Source organism: Phocoena sinus, chromosome 2, assembly GCF_008692025.1.
Source record: "Phocoena sinus isolate mPhoSin1 chromosome 2, mPhoSin1.pri, whole genome shotgun sequence".
Taxonomy (NCBI): domain Eukaryota; kingdom Metazoa; phylum Chordata; class Mammalia; order Artiodactyla; family Phocoenidae; genus Phocoena; species Phocoena sinus.
Window position 1 is genome coordinate 92,258,372 of NC_045764.1, and position 18,015 is coordinate 92,276,386.

Genomic DNA, 18,015 nt, shown 5'->3' on the forward strand with positions numbered 1-18,015 from the left:
GAGTCAGGGTCTCTTCACCAATAAAATGTGTGTAATAACCTGCCAGTAGGTAGAAAGAACCTGCCTGTGAACTTTCTGAACATTTGTCCCCAGCATCGACGTCCACAGGGTTGGAATGAGTAAACGTCCCCGGAGACTAAGGAGCCTCCGGAGGCTCTTTTATTACCAGCTCAGATTTGCCCGGAAGCCGACGCCACCTGGCCAGAGTGCGCTGGTGGTTTCGAGAAACACCCTCTTCCCCTCCCAGTCCTCCAGAGGGCTCCGTCATCAATAATTCATTAAGAACCTCCTCTCCATTGGTTGGCCCCTCCACCCGCGCTGGTAGCAGCCCAATGAGGAAGGACTTGAGAGAGTCCTTCTGAATAGTGAACGAGCTCCCGTGACGTAGATACTGGGGATTGGCTGAGACGGCGCGAGGCGGGGCCAGCTCGGGCGGTGGCTAGGGCGGCCTGGGCAGCTCAGTGCGAGCTGGGGAGGGTCGAGTCCGGAGTGGGGACAGTTCGCTGGACCTGCACTGAGAGGGCGAGCGCGGGGTGCGGACGGGCGGACCGGCGGCAGGATGTTTAGCTGGTTGGGGCGGCAGGCGGGCGGGCGCGAACGAGCGGGCGGCGCGGACGCGGTGCAGACGGTGACGGGCGGCCTGCGCTCGCTCTACCTGCGCAAGGTGCTGCCGCTGGAGGAGGCGTACCGCTTCCACGAGTTCCACTCGCCCGCGCTGGAGGACGCCGACTTTGAGAACAAGCCCATGATCTTGCTGGTGGGCCAGTACAGCACGGGCAAGACCACGTTCATCAGGTAACCTTCCCTGCCCGCTCCTCACCCCTGCCTGCGAACCTGTCCCCACCACCTAGGTGGAGGCGGTCCTCCCCACGTGTGTGCTCGTTGTCACCAGTCTCCCGCCTCCCTCGGGCTTCCTGCAGCGCACACTTCCCCTTGGAGGAACCCCGTCTCCGCTGCTTCCTCCTCCAGTATCAGCGTGACCTCAGGTTCCCCGTCTGAGCGCGGTGCCCGGGTGTCCGAAGCCCCACCCGGGGCGCGGCCGACAAAGTAGGGGCTGGCTCTCCCTACGCAGCCAGGAGGGTCCTCGAAACCGCCCCCCGCCCCTGTCTGCGTACTCCGAGCCCTCCTTCTTTGCTTTTGGAAAGGCACTTCTCTGGCTGGCATTATCTTGTCACCCTAGCCTGGGAACCCGGAGAAGGGAGGGAAAGCGAGGTTATAATAAGCACCTTCTTGATGAGCTAGTGAGGGCTACGGCTGGAAATGGGGACGGAGGTGTGGGGTAACAGAATGTGTTATTGAGTCAAAGTTGGAAAGTTAAGCCCCTAGCACAGTGCGCCGCGAATAACTATTTGTTGGATGAATGAAAGAAAGAAAGAAAGAATGAATGAATGGCAACAGTAGAGGGTATTGCCCACTCCCCCTTCCCTTGCGGTCCTTGCACGCCGCCTCCACCACAGTGTTCGGGGGACAGGGCAGAGAGGCCGCCTTCATTCAGCTGTTGCACAGCCTCCCTTTACCGTGCCTTAGGAAGTTAGCTGTGTGTAGCCGCCGCACCAGCGGATGCCCAGTGGAACTAAGGGGGAGTGTCATATTACTATTCGTTAGTTTCCATTTCTTAGGTGGGTCAGTCCCTCCTCCCTCACCCTTGACAGCTGAAAATATTGTCATGCTCGCTGTGTCTCCAAAAGCAAACAGTTACGGTGCATGCCTTGACATTCAAGTCATGTAGCTCCTTCCTAGTGATTTTTGATGGGAAATCATTTACATTGTAACAGATAGCTTTTTGAAGAGGCTGTTTTACTTTTAAAGCAGCTGGCATATTAAGACTCACTTTCTTTGGTTAGGAGACTTGTTTTCCTGGGTTAAACTGTGTCAGTTGAAACAAAGTAATCATTTAAGGTTTTGATCCAGGGTTTTGGAAATTGTAACAGTCTCTTCATCATTGATGTTCAACAGGTGTTCAGAAAACTGCATTGGTATTTGGATACATGCCATTTCTATTAAGTAGTGACCTCTTTTTCTCCCTTCCAGTGACCTAAATAGTTCCCACAAATAGAGTAGTTGTCACTACAGAAAATATAGGCCTGCAGATACACTGTGAATGAATTCAGTAAAACAAATATACTCTATTGAAATATAGTTCTAGGCAGTAAATTGAATGTGAAGGAAGATGGAAGAAAATAATTTTAAATTGCTCTATTTGGTGCTCATTAGTAAGCTGAAAACAGTATTAAATATGTCACCTAAGACACTCAAAATGAACCATAGAAATATTACAGTAACTGATACCTTGAAAGATGAGGCACAATACATTTAAGGTCTCAGTAATACTAACCAGTTTTTAAGTATGTGGGACAATGAAGTATTATGACCAAGTGGTACAAGAGTGGTAGATGGACTTTTTTGTGTGTGTGTGAAATATACAACAAATAAAGGATAAGAAGGTAAGCATTGTTATAATAGTCTCAGACATTAGCGGTGGCATGTTCACAGCACCCTGGGTAGTTCCTCCCATCTGTCCTTGCCAGGAGAGCTTTATTGTGCGATTAGGGAGCCATGGTTGATACTGTGTCAACCCGGATGTGATGAGGCACTCTCTCTGCTCCCACAGCCTGGATAGTAAGCAAGCCAAAGGCAGACAAACCCACAGGAACATGAATCGATCTTTTTTTCAGTTTACTGTTTTTCTGTTTCATCATTTGGGGGGAGCTTTGTGGAATAGCTAAGCATAGTTTAAAGATGGATTTTGAGGTCTGGCAACTCCATCCAAATGAACTACTTCTCAGGAGGCACTGGAGCCCCATGTGCAACACCAGGGTGAGGGAGGAGTCACCTTATCAGGAAGTCACTTGCTCTTGAGACCTTCCCTAACGACAAAGTGACTTTATTGTTAGGCAGCAGGCACAAAAGTGGACCTGTGAGGTAGACAGGGTAGAAGAAAATCAGGGTAGACAGGAAGGTTGGTGAGCACCGGAGACGGGAGTTTGGTTTCAGAGTGGAGCTAGGAGGAAAAGATGTAGCTTCTGGGAGGAAAGCCCCAAACAAAAGGGCAGCTGCCCTCTAGAGTCCTGCACTGGAACTGGGGGCCAGAGGTGTTGGCCCAGGGTGCTGACAGTCCTGGAACATGCCTGCATCCGTGGCTGTCTTTTCTCAGTGCCTGGGTGGTTTGCTTCTAGCCAGTGAGCACTGGAAGCTCATACTTGACTATGGGGTGCACCTATCTGCATAGTCAGAGATTCTTATCTACCTGGCTTCCTGCATATCCCAAGAGGTCACTGGTAACACAGAACCTTCACTGATATGGAGGGAAACTTCTCTCCTTGTAAAGCCACTCAGCAAGACCTTTGATGTACATTCCACACCCTTGATGAAACCTTACTCTTGCTTCCTTTTGTCCCATAACTGGGATGAACTAAGAGCCCCACTGAAACATGGTGAGCCAGGACATTCACCAAGAGTGAAGAAATTAAGTGTGTGCCGTGTTCTAATGAAGAGGTCTCCTAAATGGGGTGGATGGAGAACCTGAGTGTCAAGAAGTTGTGCTCATTCCTGCGTGGAAGATCACCATGAAGGACTCAAGTGTGAGGAGGAGGATGGATAGAAGGAGAGTCTTGGTGGACTCTCCTCACATGGGTCACAAAGCTGGCCCAGAACTTCAGGAGATGTTTGTCAAAGTCTTTTGGAGGTAGAAACAAACAGCCTATTGTTTCGTTGACAGTTTTATTTCTCAGAAGACAGAGGATGCAATGGGAGGAACTGTTGGTGCTCTGCCTCTGACCGGCAGGAAAGAACTGACCAGAGAGGGGCTTCCCTGGTGGCGCAGCGGTTGAGAGTCCGCCTGCCGATGCAGGGGACTCGGGTTCGCGCCCCGGTCCGGGAAGATCCCACATGACGCGGAGCGGCTGGGCCTGCGCGTCCGGAGCCTGTGCTCCGCAACGGGAGAGGCCACAGCAGAGAGAGGCCCGCGTAAAAAAAAAAAAAAAAAAAAAAAAAACCAAAAAAAAAAAGAACTGACCAGAGAAGGAGAAGAGATGGGCACGGGGGAAGTGGCCATGTCATGGTAGACTCTTTAACAGCCAAGGAAGGCTGGATATTGGGTTCAGCCAGGCTTATGTCCAAAACCTGAGGAAAACAGATTTCAGAGATTCCCCCAGAAAGTCCCTGGGCCCAGGTGCTATGAAGGAAGACATTTCCACGGAGAGGATGTGAGGTTCACCAAAAATCCATTCAAACCACACAACTGCAACTTCTGATTTTTTTTTTTTTTGGCGGTATGCAGGCCTCTCACTGTGTGGCCTCTCCCGTTGCGGAGCACAGGCTCAGCGGCCATGGCTCACAGGCACAGCCGCTCCGCGGTATGTGGGATCCTCCCGGACCGGGGCATGAACCCGTGTCCCCTGCATCTGCAGGTGGACTCTCAACCACTGTGCCACCAGGGAAGCCCACAACTTCTGATTTTTAAGAGCTCTACTTTCTCTCTTCCTCCTACACCCTGTCCTGTTCTCTCAAAAAATTTATCCTAATAAGGAAAAAAAAAAAGGAAGTCACTCAGGAAGCTATATAGGCTTTTAAAGGGTAGAGACCAAGGAAATTAGGCAAGAAAAAGAAACAGAAGGCATGTAGATTGGAAAGGAAGAAGTAAAACCATCTCTATTCACAGAGGACATGATCCTGTATATAGAAAAATCCTAAAGATTTAGGAAAAGCCTTAAAAAACTCTTAAAACTAACAAGTTCAGCAAGATGTCAGGATATAAGATTAATATACAGAATCAATTATATTTCTATACACTAGCAATGAACAATCTGAAAATGAAATTAAGAAAATTCCATTTATAATAGCACCTTAAAAAATAAAATACCTAGGAATAAATTTAACAAAAGTAATATAAAACTTATGCACTGAAAACTATAAAACTTTGTTGAAAGAAATTAAAGAAAGCCTTAAAAAAAAAAAAGAAAGACATTCCATGTTCATGGATTGGAAAACTTAATATTTTTAGAATGGCAGTAGTACTCAAAGTGACCTGCAGATTCACGGCAATCCCTAGCAAAATCCCAGTTGCCTTCTTTACAGAAATTGACAAGCTGATCCTAAAATTCACATGGAAGTGTAAGGGATCCAGAATAGCCAAAACAATCTTGAAAAAAAAATTGCATTTCTCATACTTCTGATTTCAAAACATACCACAAAGTTACAGTAAACAAGACAGTGTGATACTAGCTAAAGATAAACATATAGATCAACGGAATAGAATTGAGAGTCCAGAAATAAACCCATACATCTATGATAAATTTGTTTTTACAAGGGTTCCAAGACAATTCAATGGGGGTAGATATTCTTTTTAACAAATGATGGTGGGACAGCTGGATATCCACACTGCAAAAAAGAATAGGAAGTGACTTCTAATGGGTACAGCGTTTCTTTTTGGGTGATAAAAATGTTCTGAAATTAGATAGTGGTATTAGTTTCACAACTCTGTGAGTATACTAAAAACCACAGAATTGTGCCTTTTAAAAGTGTGAATTTTATGGTATATGAATTATATCTCGATTAAAAAATATAAAACAATTCAGTCTTTCAGTATTAAGCATCCTGTGATTTATTTACTTTCTATAAATTCTGCAGTTAGTGCTAGTCAAGTAATTTCTGCATTTGTGTACAATAATTTAAAATAAAAATGGATGCCAGAAAGAAAACAAATGAAAAAAAAGTGGGAGTAAGCTGAAAGAACACAAGGACAGAAGGAACTAAGGAGTAGACCCGAGAACAAAGGAGTACAAATAGCCATCACACCATCCCTACGCTTGTTCCCTTGTATGGTCTTGTCAGTGTATAAATGTACATTCTTCATAACACTCAAGTTAGTAAAATCAAGGTATGATGTTTTCCTATAAAATGCTTGAAAAAGTAATTATGTTTTAAAACTTTAAATATTAAATATAGCATTAATAGGGGAAAAGGGAGCAGGGGTTCTACACACAAGGGTGAAAACAAGGTTTATGGACAGTACAAAGCACTAAGAAGCTGGAGTGAGTGGGCTGAGAGGGCAAAAATGCCTCAGACAATAAAAAAGCCTTTTTAGGTATGATTAGAACAAGAAAAAGAATCAGGAAGTGATAGGCTCACTGCTTGGAACTCTTGCTATAACATTAACAGAAAGCAGAACTACTCAGCTATTAGTTTGCTTCCTCCTTTTCTCTCAAAGAAAATGCTCCAGGGATGGTAAAGGGAGCCCAGCCATGTTTGATAGGAACTCAAACTCAGACTGCGAGGAGCTCTTCAGGGCCTGGCACAGGCAAGACCGAGTAAATACCCGGATGGATAGATAGATGGGAGGCCCTTATAGGACGAACTTGCAGTTGTGCTCTAAGAACTGTGTTTGGTGATTTGTAAGAAATTATGAAGAATATGCAAAGTATCAGAAAATTGGAAGCAGACAAATGTCCCAGTTTTCAAAAATGGGGGGAAGTAGATTTTGATTAAGGACAAAGCTCTGCTCCATTCCTTTGGTAGGCTCTAGACTCAGTTATTAAAGAGAAGTGAAGGCACTCACTAGGAGGCAGTCTGGTTGGTGGTCCAGTGGTTAAGACTTCACCTTCCAATGCAGGGGGTGCGGGTTCGATCCCTGGTCAGGGAGCTAAGATCCCACATGCCTTGGGGCCAAAAAAACAAAACATAAAACAGAAGCAATATTGTAACAAATTCAGTAAAGACTTCAAAACTAAATGGTCCACATCAAAAATAATCTTAAAAAGCTCCTTTAGGGAAACACTGTGGGTCCAATTGAGTGGTTCTCACCCCCATTCAAGTGCTGGACCCCTGAAAATCATAGTAGTGTGTGTCAAGTACCATACCTTTTACAGATCTCGCCGAAATACTGAAATATTTAATTTTCACCAAACAATAGACTTTATTTACAATATACAATATATAAGATCATACCTACACAGCCTAGTGTTTCTTTACTCAAATACTATTGATTTCAGGGATGGGTCCAGCTATCACAGACTATGGAGAAGAATCAAACTGTGAGGGCTCTGGGTGACAAGAACTGTGACACTAAAGCACAGTTTGGGATGGGAGCATAGGAGGGACTCTTCCTGCAGGTTTGGATGTTGGAAAAGGCCTCCCTGAGGATACAACCTAAAAGCTGAACCCTATGGAATGAGCCAGAATTCGCTGCCCCAAGGAGACGGGGAAGGGAAAGTGAGAAAGTGTCAATGATGAGGCCCAGGTTTGGGTAACCGGGTAGGTGGTTGAGCTATCCGCTGAGATGGGGACACAAGAGGAGGAAGAGTAAGGGCATACTTACGAGTTTAGATTTAAGCCTGTGCGTAAGTGGACACCCAGGTGTAGAGTCCGTGAGGGGTCAGACATATGGGTCTGGAATGAGAGGAAGAGGAGCTTGTGGAGACGCTGGGGGAAATGTCACCAGGTAGGTGGAGTAATGCCAGGGGAGGATGATGGTTCAGAGCCATCTTAGGGCTGTTTTGCTTGCAAGTGACAGCAATTCAACTAAAAAAATTTTAAGTAAAAAGGTATACCTTAGCCCATAGAATGTACATCACCAAGAGTGAACCCTAATGTAAACTGTGGACTCTTGGTGATAATGCTGTGTCAGGGTGGGTTCATCAGTTGTAATAAGCGCACCACTCTATTGGGGGATGTTGATGATGGGGGAGGCGATGCATATGTCAAGGCAGGGGGTGTGTGGGAAACCTCTGTATTTTCCACTCAATTTTGCTGTGAACGTAAAACCGCTCTAAAAAATAAAATCTATTAAAAAAAAAAAAAGGGTATACCTTTTCTCACAAAACTGTTTGAACCAGGCTGTGCTGGCTTCAGGCCTGGCCTAAGACCCCACGTGGTGCCATCAGGACTCGCTGTCTCAGCTCTGCTGCCTTCCCCATGCTGGCTTCCTTCTCAGGCAGTTCCTCGTGGGGTGGGCAGACCCTCTCTAATTCCAGACTCACATTCTGCCGGCTCAGCAACCCCAGTAGGAAAAAAGAGAACCCCTTTCCCCATAGTTTTCACAGAAAGTCTCAGGTTTGAGTTTTATTGGCTCAACTTTGGCCATCTGTCCATCCTTGCACCAATCTCTCGAGCCAGGGGAATGAAGTACCCGTGCCTGGAGTGGGGTGGTCAGCCCCCAAACCTCACGGACTAAGGGTGGGGAGAGGCAGCTTCTCAGGGCATGGCTATCAAGTAGGGGAAATGGGCACTAGACAGGTGAAACAGAAGACGACCCCTACAAAAGCCAGGGAAAGAGGGCGGGGTGGTCAGCAGCATCAGCTGCCTTGGGGAAACGGAACCAGTGGATTAGCCGCCAGGAGCCAGGGTGACCTTGGTAAGAGTCAGTAGGTGGTGGTGATGGAAGCCAGGTGGCAGAGGGTTGAGGAATGAGTGGGAGGTGAAGCGTCAAATATAGAAAACTCTCAGCAGCTGGGCACTGAAGGCGAGGAATCGTGCCCTGGTCACAGGCGTTCCGGAGGTTTGGTTGATGAGCATGGCCTCAGCAGAGTTAGAAGTTGATGGAAGGGGCCCGTGGAGGGGGAGCGGCTGGCATTTCAGAAGCCCAAGAGGAGGCAGGACTTGGAGCAAGGATTCTGAGGGAGGGGGGGCGGTACCGGCCAGGTTGAGTGTGGCATTGGCAGCATCAGTCAGCTCGGCGAGACGCCGTAGGTTGGCCTCTCATCCACTCATTACATCGTCTACCTGACAAAGGGCAGCAGTACCCGAGGATTAGGAGAAGTGACATCTAGAAGCTTACTTCTAAAAGGCATTCAGTGTACTTTTCAAAACCTTGGAAAATTGTGAACTAGAGAGCTGTGGTTCCTGGGTCTGTCTGCGGGTCAGGATCACCAGGACACCTTCGGAAACAGATTCCAGGGCTTCATCCCAGACCTTATGAATTGGAATCTCTGTGGATGAGACTGAGAAATCTGTTTTTTGTTTTTATAAACTATATCTCAAGGTGATTCTTAGGCAGCCTCCCCCAGGAAACATGTGAGAGCCGTTGCTACATGAATATTCAGTTGATGGAATCATGACACTAGAACCATCAAGCCTGAAGAGAGAGACTCACTGTGGTGGACCTTCCATGGCATATGGTCCAAGCTCCATCTGTTCACATTTTTAGCAGCTGACGTAGAAGAAGACATAGAAGTCATGATTACAAAACCAGGGATTATGCAATAAATGCAGTTTAATAAACAGCCTTTTTCACTTAATACGATATGATGAATTTTTTCTCGTGTCATTAATCTTCAAAAATAATGTTTGCATCATACTCTATCATAAAGCTTGGAACATTGTTTTTAATATTTTTCCCATTTTTTAATTGAAATATAGTTGATTTACAATGTGTTAATTTCTTTTTTTTTGATTTTGATATGTTTTTATTGCAATCCCAATATTCAAGTTGGAAAATCCAGTGAGTTTTTTTTCTTTTAATATTTATTTATTTATGGCTGTGTTGGGTCTTTTTTTTTTAAATTCAAACAAAGTCACAAAAATTATAATCATCCTCATCAGTTCACTCAGTCCCATGTAATTAATTTATTTTTCATCTTGATCTCTTGTTAGCACTTTTATGAATTCATCAGTTTTCCATTAGAGTTCTGAAAATGCTCATTCATTCAGTTCAGCAGTATAGTCAGTTACCAGAAACCTGTACTTGTCAGAGTCTTTTCCATGAATTCCTTGAAGATGAAACCCTTTTATAGGAACATTTTTGCAAAAGCATCAGAGTACACCCAGAACTGTCTGTAAATGACAAAAGACTTAAAAATGACCACGGTTAAAGATTTGATGAAAGTTCATAATAATGCAGTTGACAAGGAAATTTAGTTATTTCTGAGATATACATTTTAAAGTAATAACTAGAATTATGACTTATAACATTATACCAGAACATATAAGACTTTTAGAAATTTCATGTAATGTCTGAAATAGTTATATTAACATATTTCCATACAAATAACCCAAAGAAACTTTAGTATTAGTTGTTTTTTCGGTTTGTTTGTTTTTTTTATACTGCAGGTTCTTATTAGTCATCAATTTTATACACATCAGTGTATACATGTCAATCCCAATCACCCAATTCAGCACACCACCCACCGCGGTTTTCCCCCCTTGGTGTCCATACGTTTGTTCTCTACATCTGTGTCTCAACTTCTGCCCTGCAAACCGGTTCATCTGTATCATTTTTCTAGGTTCCACATACATGCGTTAATATACGATATTTGTTTTTCTCTTTCTGACTTCACTCTCTCTGACAGTCTCTAGATCCATCCACGTCTCAACAAATGACTCAATTTCGTTCCTTTTTATGGCTGAGTAATATTCCATTGTATATATATACCACATCTTCTTTATCCGTTCGTCTGTCAATGGGCATTTAGGTTGCTTCCGTGATCTGGCTATTGTAAATAGTGCTGCAGTGAACATTGGGGTGCATGTGTCTTTTTGAATTATGGTTTTCTCTGGGTATATGCCCAGTAGTGGGATTGCTGGGTCATATGGTAATTCTATTTTTAGTTTTTTAAAGAACCTCCATAATGTTCTCCATAGTGGCCGTATCAATTTACATTCCCACCAACAGTGCAAGAGGGTTCCCTTTCCTCCACACCCTCTCCAGCATTTGTTGTTTGTAGATTTTCTGATGATGCCCATTCTAACTGGTGTGAGGTGATACCTCATTGTAGTTTTGATTTGCATTTCTCTAATAATTAGCGATACTGAGCAGCTTTTCATGTGCTTCTTGGTCATCTGTATGTCTTCTTTGGAGAAATGTCTATTTAGGTCTTCTGCCCATTTTTGGATTGGGTTGTTTGTTTCTTTAATATTGAGCTACATGAGCTGTTTATATATTTTGGAGATTAATCCTTTGTCTGTTGATTCGTCTGCAAATATTTTCTCCCATTCTGAGGGTTGGCTTTTTGTCTTGTTTATGGTTTCCTTAGCTGTGCAAAAGCTTTGAAGTTTCACTAGGTCCCATTTGTTTATTTTTGTTTTTATTTCCATTACTCTAGGAGGTGGATCAAAAAAGATCTTGCTGTGATTTATGTCAAAGAGTGTTCTTCCTATGTTTTCCTCTAAGAGTTTTATAGTGTCCTGTCTTACATTTAGGTCTCCAATCCATTTTGACTTTATTTTTGTGTATGGTGTTAGGGAGTGTTCTAACTTCATTCTTTTACATGTAGCTGTCCAGTTTTCCCAGCACCACTTATTGAAGAGACTGTCTTTTCTCTATTGTATATCTTTGTCTCCTTTGTCATAGATTAGTTAACAATAGGTGCGTGGGTTTACCTCTGGGCTTTCTATCTTGTTCCATTGATTTATGTTTCTGTTTTTGTGCCAGTACCATATTGTCTTGATTACTGTACCTTTGTGGTATAGTCTGAAGTCAGGGAGTCTGATTCTTACAGCTCCGTTTTTTTACTTCAAGACTGCTTTGGCTGTTCGGGGTCTTTTGTGTCTCCATACAAATTTTAAGATTATTTGTTCCAGTTCCGTAAAAAATGCCATTGGTAATTTGATAGGGATTGCATTGAATCTGTAGATTGCTTTGGGTAGTATAGTCATTTTCACAATATTGATTCTTCCAATCCAAGAACATGGTATATCTCTCCATCTGTTGGTATCATCTTTAATTTCTTTCATCAGTGTCTTATAGTTTTCTGCATACAGGTCTTTTGTCTCCCTAGGTAGGTTTATTCCTAGGTATTTTATTCTTTCTGTTGCAATGGTAAATGAGAGTGTTTCCATAATTTCTCTTTCAGCTTTTTCATCATTAGTGTATAGGAATGCAAGAGATTTCTGTGCATTAATTTTGTATCCTGCAACTTAACCAAATTCATTGATTAACTCTAGTAGTTTTCTGGTGGCATTTTTAGGATTCTCTATGTATAGTATCATGTCATCTGCAAGGAGTGACAGTTTTACTTTTTCATTTCCAATTTGTATTCCTTTTCTTACTTTTTCTTCTCTGATTGCTGTGGCTAGGACTTCCAAAACTATGTTGAATAATAGTGGTGAGAGTGGATATCCTTGTCTTGTTCCTGATCTTAGAGGAAATGCTTTCAGTTTTTCACCATTGAGAATGATGTTTGCTGTGGGTTTGTCGTATATGGCCTTTATTATGTTGAGGTAGGTTCCCTCTATGCCCACTTTCTGGAGTGTTTTTATCATAAATGGGTGTTGAATTTTGTCGTAAGCTTTTTCTGCATCTACTGAGATCATATGGTTTTTATTCTTCAATTTGTTAATATGGTGTATCACATCGATTGATTTGCATATATTGAAGAATCCTTGCATCCCTGGGATAAATCCCACTTGATGGTGTATGATCCTATTAATGTGTTGTTGGATTCTGTTTGCTGGTATTTTGTTGAGGATTTTTGCATCTATATTCATCAGTGATATTGGTCTGTAATTTTCTTTTTTTGTAGTATCTTTGTTTGTTTTGGTATCAGGGTGATGGTGGCCTCATAGAATGAGTTTGGGAGTGTTCCTTCCTCTGCAGTTTTTTGGAAGAGTTTGAGAAGAGTGGGTGTTAGCTCTCCTCTAAATGTTTGATAGAATTCACCCGTGAAGCCATCTGGTCCTGGACTTTTGTTTGTTGGAAGATTTTTAATCACAGTTTCAATTTCATTACTTGTGAATGGTCTGTTCATATTTTCTGTTTCTTCTGGGTTCAGTATTGGAAAGTTATACCTTTCTAAGAATTTGTCCATTTCTTCCAGGTTGTCCATTTTATTGGCATAGAGTTGCTTGTAGTAGTCTCTTAGGATGCTTTGTATTTCTGTGGTGTCTGTTGTAACTTCTCCTTTTTCATTTCTAATTTTATTGATTTGAGTCCTCTCCCTCTTTTTCTTGATGAGTCTGACTAATGGTTTATCAATTTTGTTTATCTTCTCAAAGAACCAGCTTTTAGTTTTATTGATCTTTGCTTTTGTTTTCTTTGTTTCTATTTCATTTATTTCTGCTCTGGTCTTTATGATTTCTTTCCTTCTTCTAACTTTGGGTGTTGTTTGTTCTTCTTTCTCTGGTTCCTTTAGGTGTAATGTTAGATTGTTTACTTGAGATTTTTCTTGTTTCTTGAGGTAGGCTTGTATAGCTATTAAATTCCCTCTTAGATCTGCTTTTGCTGTATCCCATAGGTTTTGGATCATCGTGTTTTCATTGTCATTTGTCTCTAGGTAGTTTTTGATTTCCTCTTTGATTTCTTCAGTGATGTCTTGGTTATTTAGTAACGTATTTTTAGCCTCCATGTGTTTGTGTTTTTTTCCCTGTAATTCATGTCTAATCTCATAGCATTGTGGTCAGAACATATGCTTGATATGACTTCAATTTTCTCAAATTTACTGAGGCTTGAGTTGTGACCCAAGATTTGATCTATCCTGGAGAATGTTCTGTGATCCCTTGAGGAGAAGGTGTAATCTGCTGTTTTTGGATGGAACGTCCTATAAATATCAAATCTATCTGGTCTATTGTGTCATTTAAAGTTTCTGTTTCCTTATTTATTTTCATTTTGGATGATCTGTCCATTGGTGTAAGTGATGATCTGTCCATAGGTGTTAAAGTCCCCCACTATTATTGCATTACTGTCAATTTCCTCTTTTATAGCTGTTAGCAGTTGCCTTATGTATTGAGGTGCTCCTATGTTGGGTGCATATATATTTATAATTGTTATATCTTCTTCTTGGATTGATCCCTTAATCATTATGGAGTGTCCTTTCTTGTCTCTTGTAACATTCTGTAAAGTCTTTTTTATCTGATACGAGTATAGCTGCTCAAGCCTTCTTTTGATTTCCATTTGCATGGAATATCTTTTTCCATCCCTCACTTTCAGTCTGTATGTGTCCCTAGGTCTGAAGTGGGTCTCTTGTAGACAGCATATATATGGGTGTTGTTTTTGTATCCATTCAGCAAGCCTGTGTCTTTTGCTTGGAGCATTTAATCCATTCACGTTTAAGGTAATTATCAATATGTATGTTCCTATGACCATTTTCTTAATTGTTTTGGGTTTGTTTTTGTAGGTCCTTTTCTTCTCTTGTGTTTCCCACTTAGAGAAGTTCTTTTAGCATTTGTTGTAGAGCTGGTTTGGTGGTACTGAATTCTCTTAGCTTTTGCTTGTCTGTAACGCTTTTGATTTCTCCATCGAATCTGAATGAGATTCTTGCCGGGTAGAGTAGTCTTGGTTGTAGCTTCTTCCCTTTCATCACTTTAGGTATATCATGCCACTCCCTTCTGGCTTGTAGAGTTTCTGCTGAGAAATCAGCTGTTAACCTTATGGGAGTTCCCTTGTATGTTATTTGTCGTTTTTCCCTTGCTGCTTTCAGTAATTTTTCTTTGTCTTTAATTTTTGCCAATTTGATTACTATGTGTCTTGGTGTGTTTCTCCTTGGGTTTATCCTGTATGGGACTCGGTGTGCTTCCTGGACTTGTGGCTATTTCCTTTCCCATGTTATGGAAGTTTTTGACTATAATCTCTTCAAATATTTTCTCAGGTTCTTTCTCTCTGTCTTCTCCTTCTGGGACCCCTATTATGCAAATGTTGTTGCATTTAATGTTGTCCCAGAGGTCTCTTAGGCTGTCTTCATTTCTTTTCATTCTTTGTTCTTTATTCTCTTCCGCAGCAGTGAGTTCCACCATTGTGTCTTCCAGGTCACTTATCTGTTCTTCTGCCTCAGTTATTCTGCTATTGATTCCTTCTAGTGTAGTTTTCATTTCAGTTACAGTGTGTTAATTTCTGCTGTACAGCAAAGTGATTCAGTTATACATATATATACATTCTTTTTTATATTCTTTTCCATTATAGTTTATTGTAGGATACGGAATATAGTTCTCTGTGCTGTACAGTAGGACCTTGTTGTTTATCCATTCCACATATAATACCTTATATCTGCTAACCCCAACCTCCCACTCCATCCCTTCCCCAACCCCCTCCCCCTTGGCAGCCACAAGTCTGTTCTCTATGTCTGTGAGTCTCTTTCTGTTTCAAAGATGGGTTCATTTGTGTCATATTTTAGATTCCACATATAAGTGATATCATACGGTATCTGCCTTTCTCTGACTTCACTTAGTATGATAATCTCTAGCTGCATCCATGTTGCTGGAAATTGCATTATTTCATTTTGGCTGAGTAGTATTCCATTGTATATATGTACCACATCTTCTTTATCCATTCATCTGTCGATGGACATTTAGGTTGTTTCGTGTCTTGGCTATTGTGAATAGTGGTGCTGTGAACATGGGGGTGTGTGTATCTTTTTGGATTAAAGTCTTGTCTGGGAATATGCCCAGGAGAGGGATTGCTGGATCATATGGTAATTCTACTTTTAGTTTTATGAGGAACCAGCATACTGTTTTCCACAGTGGCTGTACCAACTTACATTCCCACGAACAGTGCAGAAGTGTTCCCTTTTCTCAGCATCCTGTCCATCATTTATTATTTGTAGAGTTTTTAATGATGGCCGTTCTGACCGGTGTGAGGTGGTACCTCATGTAGTTTTGACTTGCATTTCTCTAATAATTAGTGATGTTGAGAATCTTTTCGTGTGCCTACTGGCCATTTGTATTTCTTCTTTGGAGAAATGTCTATTTAGGTGTTCTGCCCATTTTTCAATTGGGTTGTTTGTTTTTTGTTGTTGAGTTGTATGAGCTGTTTGTATATTTTGGAAATTAAGCCTTTGTCGGTTGCATCACTTGGAAATATTTTCTCCCATTCCGTAGGTTGTCTTTTTGTTTTTTTTATGGTTACCTTTGTTGTGCAAAAGCTTATAAATTTGATTAGGTCCCATTTGTTTATTTTTGTTTTTATTTCTATGGCCTTGGGAGACTGACACAAGAAAACACTGGTACAATTTATGTCAGAGAATTGTTGCCTATGCTCTCTTCTAGGAGTTTTGTGGTGTCATGTCTTATGTTTAAGTCTTTAAGTCATTTTGAGTTTATTTTTGTATTTGGTGAGAGGGTGTGTTCTAACTTCATCAGATTTACATGTGGCTGTCCAACTTTACCAACAGCACTTGCTGAAGAGACTGTCTTTTTCCTGTTTTATATTCTTGCCTCCTTTGTCAAAGATTAATTGACTGTAGGTGTTTGGGTTTATTTCTGGGCTCTCTATTCTGTTCCATTGACCCCTAAGTCTGTTTTTGTTCTAATACCATGCTGTTTTGATTACTGTAGCTTTGTAGTATTGTCTGAAGTCTAGGAGGGTTATGACTGCTGCTTTGTTCTTTTTCTTCAAGATTGCTTTTGGCAATTCAAGATTGCTTTGATTTTATGGTTCCATATAAATTTTAGGATTTGTTCTAGTTCTGTGAAAAATGTCATGGGTAATTTGATAGGGATCACATTAAATCTGCATGGGTAGTATGTCCATTTTAACAATATTTGTTCTTACAATCCAAGAGCATTGTATATCTTTCCATTTCTTTGAATCATCTTCAGTTTCCTTTATTAATGTTTTATAGTTCTCAGCAGATGTCTTTCACCTCCTTGGTCCAGTTTATTCCTAAGTATTTTATTTTGGGGGGCACGATTTTGAAAGGTTTTTTTTTTTTTTTTTTTTTACATTCCCTTTCTGATATTTCATTACTATTGTAAAGAAATACAACTGATTTCTATAGGAACATTGTTTTTAATTTTATGCTGTTATGCCTAATATTGCAATGAATACTCTTGGCTATAAATCTTAGTATATCTAGCTTTTTTCTTAGAATAGCCGTCTGAGCATGAATTACTGCATCAGAAGTTATGAATATTTTTCAAGTTTATATATACTCATTTTTATATTAATTAATTAAATTAATTTATTTATTTTTGGCTGCATTGGGTCTTGGTTGCAGCACACAGGCTTTCTCTAGTTGCAGCGAGCAGGGCCTCCTTTTCGTTGCAGTGCAAGGGCTTCTCATTGTGGTGGCTTCTGTTGTGGAGCATGGGCTCTAGGCACGCAGGCTTCAGTAGTTGTGCACAAGCTGAGTAGTTGTGGCTTGCAGGCTCTAGAGTGCAGGCTCAGTTGTTGTGGCACACGGGCTTAGGTGCTCTGCAGCATGTGGGATCTTCCCAGACCAGGGCTTGAATCCGTGACCCCTGCATTGGCAGGCAGTTTCTTAACCACTGCACCACAAGGGAAGTCCCTATATATACTCTTGACAAATGTACTTTGTGTGTGTGTGTGTGTGTGTGTGTGTGTGTGTGTGTGTGTGTGTGCTGTATATATTAAATATATATATACACACACACACACACAAAGGAGTGCACATGTGTGTATATATATTCCTATTTAGAAAAGTTATTTCAAATTAGACTCCCATTAGGGAGTCTAATATAAGGATTATTATTTCATTAAACCATTGATAAATCTAAGTATTACTATTAAAAACAAATAAATATGATAGGAAAAAGTTTTTTTTTTTTTTATCTAGTGAAGCTGAACTCATAAAATATATAGCCAACATGTATATTTTTTTGTGAATTGTATATGAGCTTGGACCAATTTTCATTTGGAGTATTAGTCTTTATCTTGCAGATATTTAAATATTTTACTCAATAATGGTTGTCAGTCCTTTGTCATAGTTATTATAAGTTTTTTTCCAGTTTGAGGTTTGCCTTTTTAATTTTTATGATAATTTTTGACGTGCAGAAATATGTAACATTTGTGGTCAAATCTAGCATTTTTTTCCTCCATAGAAGATGTCTTTTATCTCTCTTATGCCTAGAAAATCCTTGTTTATCCTAAGATTTAGAAAATATTCACCTGTATTTTCTTTTTTTAAATAGATTTTTAAAAATATTTAACTCTTTAATCCACTTGGAAGTAAAATCTGTTTTGAAAGTATTCTTTTTTTGTTTTTTTATTTTTTAACCTTGTTTATGGAATAATCCTATATATTCCTTTCCATTTTGGTTTATCCCAGGAGATTGGTTATAGTTCCCTGTGCTATACAGTAGGACCTTGGTGTTTATCCATTCTAAATGTAATAGTTTGCATCTACCAATCCC

The 18,015-nt window shown here is 41.0% G+C and overlaps 1 protein-coding gene across 1 annotated transcript in view; it reads left to right on the plus strand.

The window, feature by feature from the left end:
- The first annotated feature begins 450 nt into the window (after nt 1-450).
- Nucleotides 451-18,015, plus strand: part of EHD4 (EH domain containing 4) — an 89,024-nt gene continuing 71,459 nt past the window's right edge. The window contains exon 1 of the mRNA XM_032618095.1: nt 451-795. Within this exon, the coding sequence (XP_032473986.1) occupies nt 560-795 (236 nt within the window). The 5' untranslated portion in view covers nt 451-559. The remainder of the gene's footprint in view (nt 796-18,015) is intronic.